Genomic DNA, 15,425 nt, shown 5'->3' with positions numbered 1-15,425 from the left:
AGTCAGAGGTGAAGGACATGGCATAAAATGAACATGAGCTACAGGCATTGAGCACAGACAGCTCTTGGACAAGTTACCAAACAGTTCACACCACCACCAAAGCAGAGAATATTCCTCTGAGAAGTGCTGAACTTCCATGAGCAAGACTGCAGCAAATTGAATTGCCAAAGAGAAATGAGACGCTCCAGCCAAAAGAAAACAGAGCTGACAACAACAACAGATGGGAAGAGGAGGGAAGGAGAACAGGAACACAGCAAGATGATGTGAACCATAAGGAAAAAGCATTCTAGTCTGTGGGAGTGCCTAGGTAGCCAGTTAATTACTCATTAAGGTTAGTAGCTATTTATTATTATTATTATTATAAATACTTAAGCCAAGCCACCTCAGTTGTGCCCAGGAGCGCTTACATAAGGCAGACAACATTCAGGACAGCAATGCTGTTGACTGGTAGCTGAACCTTCCACATTATTGATGAAGTAACAGACTATATTATTTAGTATGAAATTTTATACAGGAAAACAAACTTCTTTGACATGGAAGCTCATTTAAATAGAGATCCAATTGTTTTACTTTAGAGCAGAAATACAAACTCCAAAATTTACCAGCACACTCTCCTCTGGGGCTAGCCCTAGCTTGCGTGATGTACCCAGCCAACAGAATAACAGCTTTATTAGAGTTTCAGCAGAATTTAAGCCTTCAAAAAAGAAATACTTGTCTCTTCACAAGAAAAAAAAAAAAGCCCAACATATTAGCTGGCATACCTGTTGTGTTAGCCTATTAAAATAGCCTTAAGCATGAACTATTTCTTTCATCTAAAAGAAGCTGCAGGTATCTAGTGGCCAATTTTTGAAACTCGCCTGAATTCTGCTCCGATGGAAGTGTGACAGGCTAAGCCCGGAGGAGAAGGAAAAGTCCGTCCCCAGGAGCTTCAGCTGGCCACAGAGGAAGGGAATGGCCACTCTTGCCATTTCATACAGAATAAAGAAAACTGATCAAAGTGTGTCAGGCTGAAACATATTTACCCCACAAGTAGGTTTGATCACATTTTGGAGTAATTCTATTTAACCCAGCTAAGCTTTAAAGTTCATGTATGTGCCTGTGTGTGTATAGATATATGCATATATAGCTCCCCAGGTTTTTCAGCTAGTGACCAAGGAATATTGTATAAATATTTTAGAAAGGTTTCTGGAAACTGAATTCAGTCCTTGCTACTGCCAATCACTGCATTTGCAAATCAGACAAAAATCAACCAACCAACCAACCAACAACCCCCCCCAAACAAAACAAAAAACCCCCACAAAACAAACAAACCAACCCCCACAGATAGAAAGATATGCAAAGTTCAGTCTTTAAAACGGTCTTTATCATGTTTCCTCCCAAATGATATGATGTCAGAATATCGTTACCATAGCGAAGTGAAGGGATGCAGTCAACTACTGTTTTGCTGGGCTCCAGCTGCAGATTCAGGATAAACTATGACCAAATTTTGATACATTCATAATTTAAAAATGTAATTCAGCTATTATCACATAAAAAGTGGTTTTAAACAATTCTTTCTCCAATTCCTCTCCCATGTCCCACCCTGTACAATGAGGCTTTCCAGCAGAATGCAGATGTACAGTTTGAATTCAAGAAGCCTTTTGCAGATGTTGAATTTTACATGCATATGTAATCCTATGGTGATCAATGCATGTTCTGGAAGAACGCTACACATGTGTCCCAAAACAGCCCACTGAAAATTAACAGTATTCGGCTACCAAAGCAATTGTCCCCTGAAATTAAAGAGGTTCCTGTGCAGTGTTATGTTCTATTAGGCTACCAATCATGGCTCCTTTTAAAATACTAGTGGATGGTTTCTTAACATAATTTCATAATTTAGGGACAGAGAATATGTGTATCAATTTCTTGCACAATACATGTAGTTGGTTGACTAAACTAAGGATTACTAATTTTTGACATTCATTTCACCTCAAGAGTTCTCTCCTGATGCCACAATCTTGTGTCCTAACCCCCAAACATAAAGAAAACATGACTCATAATCACAGCTAACATTATTACCTTTTTTTTTTAATCATGCTGCAGAACCTTGTTTCAATTCACTCTCAGTATCACAACAATAGAATTTGCAGGAAGGGAAACCATGGTAACCAACTAAACGTGCTACAGCAGATATCTACTCAAAAGAACATGCAGTACCATCACACTTCAACGCCTACCACTGGTACAATCTCTACCCATTTCCTCTTTATCCCCATCCTAATTACTCAACAAGCCCTCAACCACAAAAGGCTATATCGCGAGCCATGTCTTATTGGTCCTGTCATTTGCTATAGGTCCGAGCATTAAGCGCTTTATCACTGTTTTGCCCAATTTAAAAGCAGATCTAATACCTCCAGGAGTTAATTAGGAATTGTCAGTTCTTTTCATCTGTTTGGAACATCTAATTAACATTACAAAGTATTTTATATATTTTTATTGTTCACAGAGACTTGCTGACATGTATGGACACACATGTATACCTACAATAATTTCATCTTGTCAGTAATTTTTTTTTTAACCCTCAGGGTTGCAAAAAAATTTCAGTGGAATTCTCTGATTAATTAATTAGTAAACATCTGTGAATTCTGCTGTGCTCTTTCTTTTTTTTATATTTTTTAATAAGCTATGAGAAACCACATCCATGATTAAGTACAGGCATTAAATATAGTAGGGTGCGATTTACTGCTCTCATTTGTGTTTATGCTTCATTCTCTTTTATCCGGTATCTGAACTGATACAATTTCACAGGCCTTCTTGGGCTCTGAACATCAATTTTATTTGAAGGACAGCTCTGAATATTTAGCCAAACTCATACACTTAAAACAACATTTAAATTATCATTTTCTTTTTCCCTTAGAACATACTTCTACCTCTGTAACAAATTCTGAGAAATTTGTTTTCTGAACACAAAACCTCTTTTGTTTCAAATTTAGATTTAAAAGGTAATATATCTTAAAAAGAGTAATGATGCAAATTAATTGCACAATAACGGATGAAAGTAGACAAAAATAGTTCATCAGATGATGATCAAAATGCAGCTTCTTATATAAGTTGAAAGCAGATTTTAGTGCAAGTCACCGACAACCTTAATAACTGAAAAGTTTTCGTGGGTAAGAATCACTTTTTCTACCTTATTAAAGAAGAGGAAATATTCACAATCTTCTCTTGGAACTCGGTTAACTATTCTATAGCATTGCACTAAGAATATTTAACTGCCTTGGTAAAGCCTGCAAAAGCTATTATTTTTCCTGTCCTATATTGGGTCTTTTAATCGGTGCTAGGCTGTATCTGTAGCTAGCACAGCTCAAGAACAAGACCTTTAGATTTACTAAAGCTAGGTCTATAAAAGCATCAGAGCCTAATGCTCCACAGCGGTCAAAAATAATTTATAAAGGTTTACAGAAGAAAGAAAGAGAACTCCATGGGCCACTTCATCCTGAACAGGATTTGCAGTCCTGGCCCCCTCATCTCCAAAAGATCATCACAGAGTTAGAGAAAGGCAGAGAGAAAGATGACAGAGATGATGAAGAGTATGGAACAGCCTCATTACAAAACCTGAATGTATGGCCTAGGACTCATCGACCTGTAAAGAGAACAATAAGGGGGACGTGAGTGGCATGGAAAAGGTAAATGGAGATCAATTTTTCACTGTTTCTCATAATACAAAAACTAAGAAGCATCAAATAAAATTGTGAGATGGAACCTTCCAAAAAGGGACACTGCTTCCCGTAAAACCTAGTTAAGGCACAGAACTCATGCTACAGTTGCAGACAGCGAAGTCTACAAGGGTTCAAAAATGTGGTCAGACAGTCACTAAAAAAAAAAAAATCAAAAATCTCTCCCGCCAAAGCTTGAAAAAATAGCAAAGGTAACAAATTCTGCTCAGTAGTTCCTGAACTGCAAATTTTCAGAGGCTGAAAGAGCACACCAGAGAACTACTACTACATGTTCATCTTGTTCTTACACTTGTCTTTCAACGTTTGCTATTAATAGCTACCAAAGAGTGGATACCAGACTATGAACCAGTCCTTTGATCTGACCCATTGTGTTCATAGAGAACTTGCTAACACAATAACAGAGATATAAACCTCGGGAGAAACTCTTTGCAAACCATTACCCAGATCTCTTCTCAGATCTGCCCAATTTATTGTAACTTAAGACATCCCTTAGAATAAACTAAAAAGAAGCAAGATGCAGAAGAGCCATGTTAGGAGTAGAACAGTCCATAAAAGAACCTTCATGCACCAACTGCATTTGCATTCTGTGCATTTTGGCTGTAGCTGAAGTCTGTAGCTTAGTGTGATTGTCCAATGTGTTCCAGATTTCACAAAAACATGTTTCTATAACTGTGAATTCTGTCTGCCTACAAAGGAGTTACGATTTGTGGTGTTAACATTTTAATCTGTATCTTCTAGAAAGATAAAGTCATTTAACGAGCAGAAATCTTCAGTGCAGAACAAAGACAATCTGAGTATCTCCAGAAGATGCCCAATGTAAGTACACTCTAGAAGGGAATAAGCAATGAGGATAGAAACAGAATTAGAGAATGTGGTTGTTTGTGGTTGTTTTCCACCTATAATACAACCCTCTGTGAGGTGATCTTTAGTAAATCCAGAAGATGAATACTTTACAAAGTTGAGCTAGGGCTCATTAATCTCTATCAGAATTGCAGCAGAGATGATGATGAATTCATGAATATTATACAACGTTTGGGCAGTCATAATAAATTATCTGAGTTCTACCTTTATCTCTCACTTAGCTTGCTTTGTAGCCAAATTTTTTTATTTTAGCGTTTTTTCTAACTTCCAATTTAACTATGTTAGAAATTTTACCAACACAGCAGATACCTGATGTTGAAGTTGATTAAATAAACTGTAATATAAAATAAATCAATCAAACAACAAAAGCCAGGATATCTTTCTTTTTGAATTCTGAGGACACAGAGGATGCAGGGCCTTATAGAATCATAGAATAGTTTGGGTTGGAAGGGACCTTCCAAGGTCATCTAGTCCAAGCCCTCTGCCACGGGCAGGGACATCTTCAACTAGATCAGGTTGCTCAGAGCCCCATTCAGCCTGATCTGGAGCATTTCCAGGGATGGGGCCTTTATCACTAACACCAAACCAGAATATTAGACAAAATAGAACTACAACTGGAACTAAATTCAAAACGACTTCTCCAATGTCTGGTGTGAATATAACACTGACGTTTTAGACATCAGCTACAATAGCTGGTGCAATCAAATGTAGAATTCAAAGTGTTCCGTGATGATTTGAGGAATTGACTGGTTTGGGTACTCACAACAAAGCACAATAAGCTTGTTTTTTCCATTGCACACTGGAAGTATTTCATTACAGAGACACCATACCTTGCCACAGAAAGGGTTATGATCCTGTTTCACTAAACTGCACTTCACAACTGGATGCACTGGGTTTTCAGGGTTCCCAGGCACACTGGCACAAATGCAGGAAGGTGACATCTGCCAGAGCTGGGGGTGCTGAGCCCTCTGTGCCATCGAATTGCCTGCCCCCAGCAGAAGGACCGGTAACTACAAGACAGGCAACAACCCTGTCTCAATCTCAAGAGCAGCTCATCCTGCCCAGTCTTTCCACAAGGCATTTAGGTCTCGATGGACTGGGATTTTACAATGCAATCACTCTTCACATGTAGTTTCCAATTTGTCCTAATCACAATTGACAAGACTGCCAAAGACAGACAAGTCAGGCAACAAACACATAGAGTGAGACACAGACTGAGGGGATATACAGAAGGAAACAAGTATTTATGTCAACAGTCAATGGGTGCCCTCAAGCATCTAAATTTTACTCAACATTTTCCATTCGTTTTCCAAAGCATGTCTGAGAAACCAACAGAAAATATGGATATTCCATTTTATGTTTGTCATTCTGTTACTCACTGCAGGATCAGAGCACCTCTTCAGCATTGCTGGGTTAACTTTGTAAAATCCTGCGAAACTTGTTTTGTATCTATTTCTTTATAAAATAACTAACAGCTGATCAAATTTCCCTTCCTCCCACACCTTCTAAAGGGTAAAACAAAGGTAAAGAAGGAAATGTGAAAATGATACGGAAGTGATCTTAAACTTAACGACTGCTTGAATCACAGAGCGGCATTTAAACTTAGTGCGGAAAGATCAAATTGATTCACACAGTTAGAAGAGAAGGAGTGAAATCAGAGACCTCGAAGTCAATCAAAGTCTTCCATTGAATTTGGAAAAGTTTTGCCCATACATACCACCCTACTGACAAGCTCCATTTCTGGCCATGGACATGATGTTCTGAATTCCTACTGGGATTACCTAAGCTGCAGACAGAGCTACCTTTGCTGTCTGGCAGCATAATAACACAAATGCAAATGATGGTCTCAAAAAAATTCTATAAATTACAGGTAAAATTACATAAACTCATCATGGCAATCACAGCAAACTTCTCACAGTCAGGATGAACAAACAGACCACAGAAATTACCCAGTCTTTAAGAGATGCTACAATGTCAGCAACACATTCAGTGGGAATATTGGCTAATAGATATATTCTGCATCCATATTCCAGGGATGGTAAAAATGGAAACGGGGTAAAACTCTGGCTCCAGTCAATGGATATTTCTGTTACACTTCCTAGTAGAGAGTAAAAGAAATCCCAGTGGTAAAATTCCCTCGTGTGGAAAACGCAGTGCTGCAGTTCACTGAGAGCTTTCAGCTAAGGTACAACAGCAAAGACCCTCATTCATATACTTGAAAGGCCAACAGCAAGACGACAGAGTGTTACTTGCTGCGGGATGGCGAGCAGCAACCAAGGCCACTGCCCTTAATGAACAAGTCATGCAGCTAGTGGTTAAACAGAATAAAATGGCTGCAACATGCTGCAGTTTTGGATTCTGAGGTGTTTTACCAAATGCTGAATTTCCTCAAAATAAATCAATGATAACAGCTTTGCTATCATTTGAAACTGTTGCCCGAATTGATCATGAGCAGTATCCATTCTCTTTTCTATTGGGTATAAAACTCCATCAGGAGCCGAGGCAGGAGTGCTTTGTCTTCAAGCCAGGTGTTAAGACAACTGTTTTCTTTCTAGCTTTAAATGAATATTGCAAGAACAGAAGTAGATGAAATGGAGTATTAGACCCTAATAAGCAACACCAATTTATGTACACTGTTAATGCAAACCAGTGTAAATGCCAATAATGTTTCTATCTGGAATCTACTACCAAAACAAATATCTCAATAAAACACCTTCCCTTCCACTCCCAAAAGAGAAAACTAATTCATCACAACCTATTATTCCATTATATTCCTATTTTAATTGTAATCTTATTTTACCCATATAAAACTTTCAGTAACTGCATCTTCTCCTTCAATGTTCTTCTGTCCCACTTAGATTTAAAACATTGCTAATAATTACCATCTCCCATCTGAGTACTTAGGTGTACAGCTCAGGCCAACATAACCTCCCTTACCTTAAAAGCAATTAAACTATTTAAAACTTACAACTATTTAAGTTCTTTTTTTATTTTGGTTTTTATTTCATTTTTTAAATTTATAACTGATCCACTTGCAGAATTTTGCAGAGCAAGGAAACAGATCTGCAAACACTGTTAGCTAACAGGTGTGCTGACAAAAAAACCTCCTGATTTCATGACCATCCGACAGAGGGACTGCAGAGAATTAATTGCTCTTCAGCAACAGTTAGCTAGTAAGTAACCCACACAGTAGACTCGTCATGTGAACTCATAAGATGCCTTTTATTTCTTCACTGCCTGCTCTCCCAATGTCTATGTGAGGTCACATCTGTAACAGCAGCAGAAGAGCAAAATGAAGCACCACCAGCTAAAATACAATTGGTATTATCCTGGTGGTGCAAACAATAATGAATGTTAGCACTTCAGAAAGGGTTAGATAAGGTTAAAGATACCAATCTGTAACTAGGGTAAAAAAGTACCAGTTCATTAAATGCTGACCATGATTTTTAATAAAAATTAAGACAATCACAAGGAAGTTTATTACTAAGGTCAACAACACAGTACAATCTTTTAAATACTTTATAAATTTTAAAATGAAATATTAATTACCAACCTTAATGCCAAAGTGTAGGTTCCAGGTTGCCGTTGGCTTTCACGAATGAGGTAACTTCCCTCTGCAACACTTAATAATTGGTCGGCTTCCTCCCTTGAGATCATCCCATGGAATCTAAGGAACAAAGACTTCTTCAAACATGTGCCTTTCCACTTTTAAATTACCTTTTCCTCTTCTTTTAAAAACCACCAACCACAGTAATTAAAAAAGAACAAACATAAAAATGACTGATTTGCAGGAATCTACAGCTTAAATTAATCCCCCTTTCTGCCTACATTTGAAGTCACTTTAAATGGTTTAGAAAAGTTTCTATGAAACAATACCTATGAAAAAAGCATATTGCTTTTAAAATATCCCTCTATCAATTTAGTATGTGGAAATAAACCCATTTTCTCCTACTGGCTTCACATGTTTTGTGCCAGTGGCATGCAATCCAACATTTTGCAGCTTTCAGGAATATGATGGCTATTTGCTAAAACCTTGGGGATTGCACACAATCTCATTAATTAGTGGTGTAATAACCTAGCAATACTACACATCTTTTACCAAAATAAGCACAAATAAGATCTGCTTTGTTTCCCCATGTTAAATCTATCCGTCTTCACCTTAGCAGTCTGAAACAGAAGATTCATATATACACTGTAGACTTACATTGCATTGGCAAAAGCCAACTGGAGGTGGGGGTACAAAAAGACAACCCTTTGAAAGTACAGAAACATGTTTTTCCCACTTAAGGTAGCACTCAATGATATCCCTATCCATCGGAAAAATGTAGCTGTAATTTTAGGCAGACAAAAGTGATAGTATTGCAATAATAATCTGATGGTGAGCAAAACAGATTGCTGTAAAACACACAGAAGGAACAAAGCACCCAGAACAAATGCTCACAACCTTTTCTGTAACTATCATCAACTAACATGTCCAGATAAACCACTTTCAGAGGTGTATGTTACTTACTCTCTTCCATAATATTTGGGTCTGTTCTCTACCTAGAAGAAACAACAGAAACTGTAATGTTTCATAACAAGCGAATCTATACAGTACGCACAGTGTCCATAATATGGTATTAAAAATAGAAAGGGATATAATGTGAAAGTACAGACAAAAATAATTTACCATCTCAGGATTTTCCCTGTGGGTGGAATACAGGGAAACCAAAGGCAGGCCTTTGAGAAACACACTGCACTTCTGAATGGCTTGGAGTGAAAAAGAATGAGCTGTTTGGATCATATCACCCTCGGAGCTCTGCTAATACAAACCGATGGCATTAAGTATTGCTTGTACAAACTGCCAAAAAGGGGAAACGAAAAATTAATTTCATGGGTGTAAGTGTACTATATTGTTAAGTGCGCTAATGCAGTGAAGCATCTCAAACTCATACAACTTATCTTCCATCCCAAAGCTGTCAGTGCCACCGCTGCAAGAAATTAAGCCACTACTATATCCCCTGAGAGGGCGAGCGGTAGATTAAACCATCATCGACAAGTGCCCAAGTCCTGCACTGTTTGACTTCACTGACCTGTGTGACCTGTAGTGTCACCTGAAGGACTCACCAGCAGGTCTGCAGGTGTCGCGCTGAGTAACACAAGCCCATCTGTGCCCCGGAGACCACACAGTGTAAACGCACTCAACATGCAAGGGTGTCAGAACATAACCTGCCTGTCAAGTATTTCAAAGTAAAAAGTAGCTCATCTCCAGTTGTCCAGAAAGTTTATAGACAAGTGAGGAACTGCAGACCAGAAAACAGCTCAATAATCTGTAATAAACCACCAGATTATCCCTCCTTGCTAAATTTAAAGGAGGAAACTCTTTGGGGAGTAAAAATCAACAATTATACAAACCTGAACTACAAGAGTATAAAATGATCCAGTTATAACAAACCACAAAATATTCGCAGTAAGCTGCCACTTCGGTTTCTTTTTTCCATCTTTTCAGGAGAGGAAAAAAAAAAAAAAATCACACTCTCCAGTTAGCTCAGTGGAGTATAAATAAGGATTTCAGATGTCCAAACCAACAAAAATACACCCCAGTGTACAGTCTAATGACAACTCTTTCCCATTCCCAGCAAATAAAAAGCTATTCTGATGGTTCATCACTTCTGAAAAATCATTCAATTGCTGGGAAGATTTATAATGTTCTAAAATATTTCCTTTTCCTACATAAAAGCAAATGAGAGTTGACTGGTGTGATAACTGTTTTCAACGGGCCTGAAGAGGCTGGATCACTTAAAAAAAATTTTTAAAAGTCTTACATATTTTTTTGTTAAATGTAGGGTATTTCTTCAATAGGAAAATAGCAATGTAAATGGAGAAAAAGTGAAAACATTTCACTGTTGTTATTACAGAAACTTGCAACAATTCCTAACTAAAACCCTCAAGACAAGACACCAGTCTCAGGCAGTTGTTAAAAAAAGAATCCTGTCATGAGTAAGATTTTGTTTCCTGTCTACTGAGATTTTATATTTATCTCTGTGAATATAGTGAATTTATATACGACAGAACTGGAAAACTTACATAGGCAAAAGCATTCCATTTCAGAAATCCATTAGTAATGTGATAGCGCATCTTTAGAGTACTTACAAATCCTAAACCAAATTATAATATTATAGTCTGTGTGCAAACATTTGAAAATGTGAACTGGCAGATGACTGAAGCAAAGCATCAAAGAAAAGCTCTGCTGGACTTTCAGGCAACTGTAGCTGGGTTTGCAGCTCATCTCGGTGAATGTGGAGTTAGAGAGGAAAATAACCACTTCTGTTAACATCGAGTCTCTACTGATCACTTTTGCCAACTCACAAAACTTCAGTATTAATGTCAATGTGTAACACTGCTTGTATAAGGCTCAGTGCAAAGGGAAACCCAGTTCAACAAGTTTCTATTGCCTGGTTTTTGGTGCTTTGTTTTTTTTCCCATAACTTTTCGTATTTATGATATTAGGGGTTTTTGACACCTAGATTGAATGCATCCATTTAGACTCCAGTGCAACTCCATCAGAACTCAGGAGGAGCCTTCTAACTCACTCAGAATTAGCTGGGCTACACGCACACTCACCACAGTCCACATCAAATTAGTAAACCACACAGATTTTCTGTAAGCCAAATTTACCATGTACAACAGTAAGCACTGTTCTCCAGCCTTCTATAATGCTTCTCACAAGTATCGTGACACCAACTTCACCAACTTAGGCAGAAAAGGCGGTGTGGCATTTGTTATTACTTTAGGTATCCTCAGCCGCACCACAACTAGAAATGACATACAGCTTTCTTGGTCTTTTGTGCCTGTCTGAACTTCACAAAGTTCCTGTCAGACTGTATTTCTACAAATTACAGTTGCAAGCAACTATGTAGCCTCCAGTTGCATGTGAGCACTGAAAGGCAGAACGGTTCAGTTCAGAAGGTTCACTAGCCTAACTTTCATACTCAGTCAGCCTTATGTTAAGGAGATAAAACCAAAATATCCATCTGGACTGGAACTAAAATCCATCTAAGAGAAGAAATACATTTTTAAAATAAAATCAAAGCAATAGCAAGAAAATGGTCATTTTAACTAAAGCTGTTGGTTTCTTTCTGATTTGGCAGTATTTTTGGACCAAAGTGTCGTTGAGTACAAGTAAAGGCAGCCTTAGCTACTTCATTTTCTCTATATCAAGCAAAGATCAGCTGAATGCTGTCTTTTGACTTCTCAGGACTTTTTATTTAAGGGAAAAATTTCCTGTTGCTGTTTGTTTAGCCTATGTTTGGCACAGTTTTAAAAACTGCTTCTAACTTAGAAAAAGAAAAAAGAAAAAACTATTGTGAGGTATTTGTTTTCAGTGTTCTTATTTGCATAGCACTGATGCAGAGGCCACAGGAAAGATTCAGGTGTCACAAAGGTCATTGATTCATTTCTGATTTTTTTCGAACTAAGGTGTGAAACCAATGAAACCAAATTTACAAAGAGATAAATGGGGCAGACATGGCAAGTGCCTTACAGTAGCTATTCCTTCAGAAAAGAGGTTAGTTACCATGAAAGCTGGGAAATCATTCTGGTTGAATATCATACAGATAAAGCCATCTTTGAGAACAGCTCTAACAAGGACATGCATTCTATGTGCCCAGTCCATGCTCTGTTTCTTGGCCACTCACAGAGGCCATTTTCACAAGACTACATAGAGATGTCGTTAACAGGCTTGTTAACTACTACCACTGAATTAGGATGAAACCTTGTAACAGGACAGAAAAGGCCCACGATTTTAATTATCTCCATCGCTTGTCTGTTTTATATTTTTTCATACATAGTTATTTCAAATTTATCATTGAGTGCCTTCATATACCAGTCAAGGATACCCTAAATATGCCTGCATGTGCACGTGTGTATATAAAAGATTATACGCACAACAAATACAAATTCCAGAAAGGTAATACAATATTAATTGGACAAACAATATTACAATTTTAATGTAAGCCTCACGCAGAAGTCAAACATCCTTAAAATGTTACGGAATCATCAGCTTTACAAATGAACATCATAACAGTGTTAAAAGCCTTGGCTCTGCTGCACCTTCACAATAAAAAATCCTGAATGAATGCCATGCTCTTTTTACATCAGTGTAACTCCACTAATTTGTGTTTTGCTCTGATATGAAACTGGTGTAACAGAGCAGAAATTCTCTGTATTTGAGAAGCATTTCATGTTAAGTAGGTCATTGTGTTGAATACACCTCTCAGTATCAGAACTTGTACAACACGTGCCTTTGCACCTCAAATAAAAGGTTGGTTTTTTTACAGTGTGATTTCCAATTATTCTTTAACAAGTGCTTTTTCCCCTAATCGTCACTCTTGCTTATGTCAACAAGTGGAATACAATAAGGCAAGAGGAGCACATTACGTGCTAATACCTTACTGAATTATATGTTGTTCCCTCCTACTGACCTGATGTTCTGTGGACCAAAATCCTCTTCCTAATATTTATGAATTTGTTTATACAGCTGAATAATTCAACCACTTAGGAAAAGATTTTGCTCCCTGCTGACTCACACATGGCTGCTAATAGAAACCCAGCTGAGAGTGAGCAGATCACAAAGCTCAACACTAGCAGAAGAGGCTGAGACCAGAGAGAAAGGTTAAACGCATTACTGCTTGCTGAATGTATTTTCACTTCAAAACTGGCTCAGCTGCATGAATTGTTCAATACTTAGAATGAAAAACACTTACCTGCATTATAATGAATTAATGCAGAAGTAGGAAAATGCACGCTGATAATGTATTCTTTCAATTCTACCTTTATTAGGTAAAAATAAGCTTCAAAGAGGTTTTCTTGGGCAAATGGATTCTTTAATGAGAAAATGTGTATTTAATATGTTCTGTTCCACAGCTAAATACCTGGAACTGACTGATTCTTTCATAGCTCTATTTTATTTAGTTCAATTCTCACTAGTTTCTAAAACCTGCAGATTTTATTTCTCACTTTCTACAACAATGTTCATGGTGCAGAAACAGGTTTATTCTGCAGTTCAGGGGCTGGGATGAAGCTATTTTAAAACACAGAATTTCTCTCTTCTTTTTTTGTTCACTCTGGCACAGGGAAAGTTTCATACTTAAAGTTTGTCATATGTTATAATCTTGTTTTGGAATAAATTCATAGAAATATGATATTATAGGCACTAATGTGTTGCATTTCTTTCTTCAATGATGACAGAACATAGCAGAGTGTTTTGATGGCTTGTGGTACTTTTGCCAATCCCCCATTGACTTTAACAGACAGAGGAGCACCTCTCTCTGTAGGGATGCAATACGCTCAGGTTCCCTCCCAAAGTTCTTGGATGATAAGTTCATGCAGGACACACCACTCACCCACAGCAAATTTTCTTCCCTAAACCAGTCCAACTTTTCAGCTGCTAATAGCTAATAAAATTCTATAATTATCAGTATTAAAATTCAGTGATAACAAGGATAAGAAAATTATAGTGGCCAGTGTGATTTGTATTTGAAGCAGCTTTACACAAATGCTTTTAAATTTGGCTGGCAAAAGTAGGTGTCTGGTTCTAAAGAGAATGCAATCTGGATCTGATCAATGGCTGAAGGATTACCAGCACTCCGGAGGCAGGAGACATTTTCCATTTTCAGATACTGTATACACCTTTATATCTCTGCTTTATATGACTGGATAGGCTAATGGTATTTCAACAAATACAATGAAGGAGAACTTAGTATAAAATTTGCTTGTGACTTCTTATCACCTAGGGCAAAAAGACCCCAAAGCAATTCTCTGCAGTTAAACTAGCACAATATATAATGCCAACAGATCTTATCGACTATGCTGGACCCCTTTATCAGTTTACAGTTTCTCCTTGGCTACAGGGTACCTATGCACTGTGCAGTCAACAAGTAAACCAGTTACAATCATTATGTTATCTGCTGTAAGATTTCCTTAACTGTGCTGGTACTTTGCCACTCCTTACATTTCTGTTCATTTCTGCTATGTTTTGTTGTGGTTATTGTTGTTGTTTAAAGAAACCAAAAGGTAAATAGAAAAAATGAAGGTTCTAATTCTGTAAGAACTAAAACATTGTCCTGGCTTTGTTAAAAACAAGACCAGTTTCTCTTTTAGTGAATTTTCCTTTCAGCTAAGTTCTTCTTAGTAACTGCCCTTTTCTGAAGTTGGATGCATGTTTTGGTAGACATAGCAATGGAATGCAAGGTCGCTGATAAGAATGCATGTCGTGTATTTGCAAGGAGGAGCGAACTGAACAGGTGACTAAAACCGACCAACTAAGTATTCCATCCCATCCACGTCATACATCACATAAAGGTGGGAGATCACGAGGGTCTCGCTCTCTTCGACTATGGTCGGCATCCGAGGAGGACCCTGCCTGCGGTCCCTGCGATCTGAGGCCTAGTGACAGACCCTGCATCCTTGAATCCAGTTCCGGTTTGCTGGAGAGTCCAACCCAGGACTTCCGGGTGCCTGCCCTGCAGCTGCCAGAGCAGTGTGGACACAGGAAAATTCAAGATTGGTTTTGTATATTTTGTATTATTTTCTCTATTTTATTAGTAGCATTAGTAAAACATTTTTAACTTTTTTCAACTTGCAAGTCCTTTCTCTCTCTTTGCCTCTCTTTGCCCTCCTATTGCCTTTCCTTAGTGGGGCGGGAGGGCTAAGGGCGGAAGGGTAGTGGGTTAACAAGCATCTGCCACAGCTTATTGTTGCCCTGCAATTAAACGGTGACAAACATTCACAACTGAGGTTCTTGAAGTATCTAACTGAAGAAACTGAAGAATTGTCACTTATCACCACAAATGCCAGGCAACTTTATAA

At 37.9% G+C, this 15,425-nt stretch overlaps 1 protein-coding gene across 2 annotated transcripts in view; it reads right to left on the bottom strand.

Annotated features, from left to right (window-relative positions):
- CHN1 (chimerin 1) overlaps nt 1–15,425 on the bottom strand; it is a 100,599-nt gene that overhangs the window by 59,650 nt on the left and 25,524 nt on the right. Inside the window, exons 4-5 of one of the 2 annotated variants that reach the window (XM_065637628.1) lie at nt 9,088–9,119; nt 8,131–8,244 (exon numbers count right to left, since the gene is read on the bottom strand). In XM_065637628.1, coding sequence (XP_065493700.1) covers nt 8,131–8,244; nt 9,088–9,119 — 146 coding nt within the window. The remainder of the gene's footprint in view (nt 1–8,130; nt 8,245–9,087; nt 9,120–15,425) is intronic. The other variant, XM_065637629.1, reaches the window with a different exon arrangement.

Source organism: Caloenas nicobarica, chromosome 6, assembly GCF_036013445.1.
Source record: "Caloenas nicobarica isolate bCalNic1 chromosome 6, bCalNic1.hap1, whole genome shotgun sequence".
Lineage (NCBI taxonomy): Eukaryota > Metazoa > Chordata > Aves > Columbiformes > Columbidae > Caloenas > Caloenas nicobarica.
This window is presented reverse-complemented; position numbering and strand designations above follow the sequence as displayed.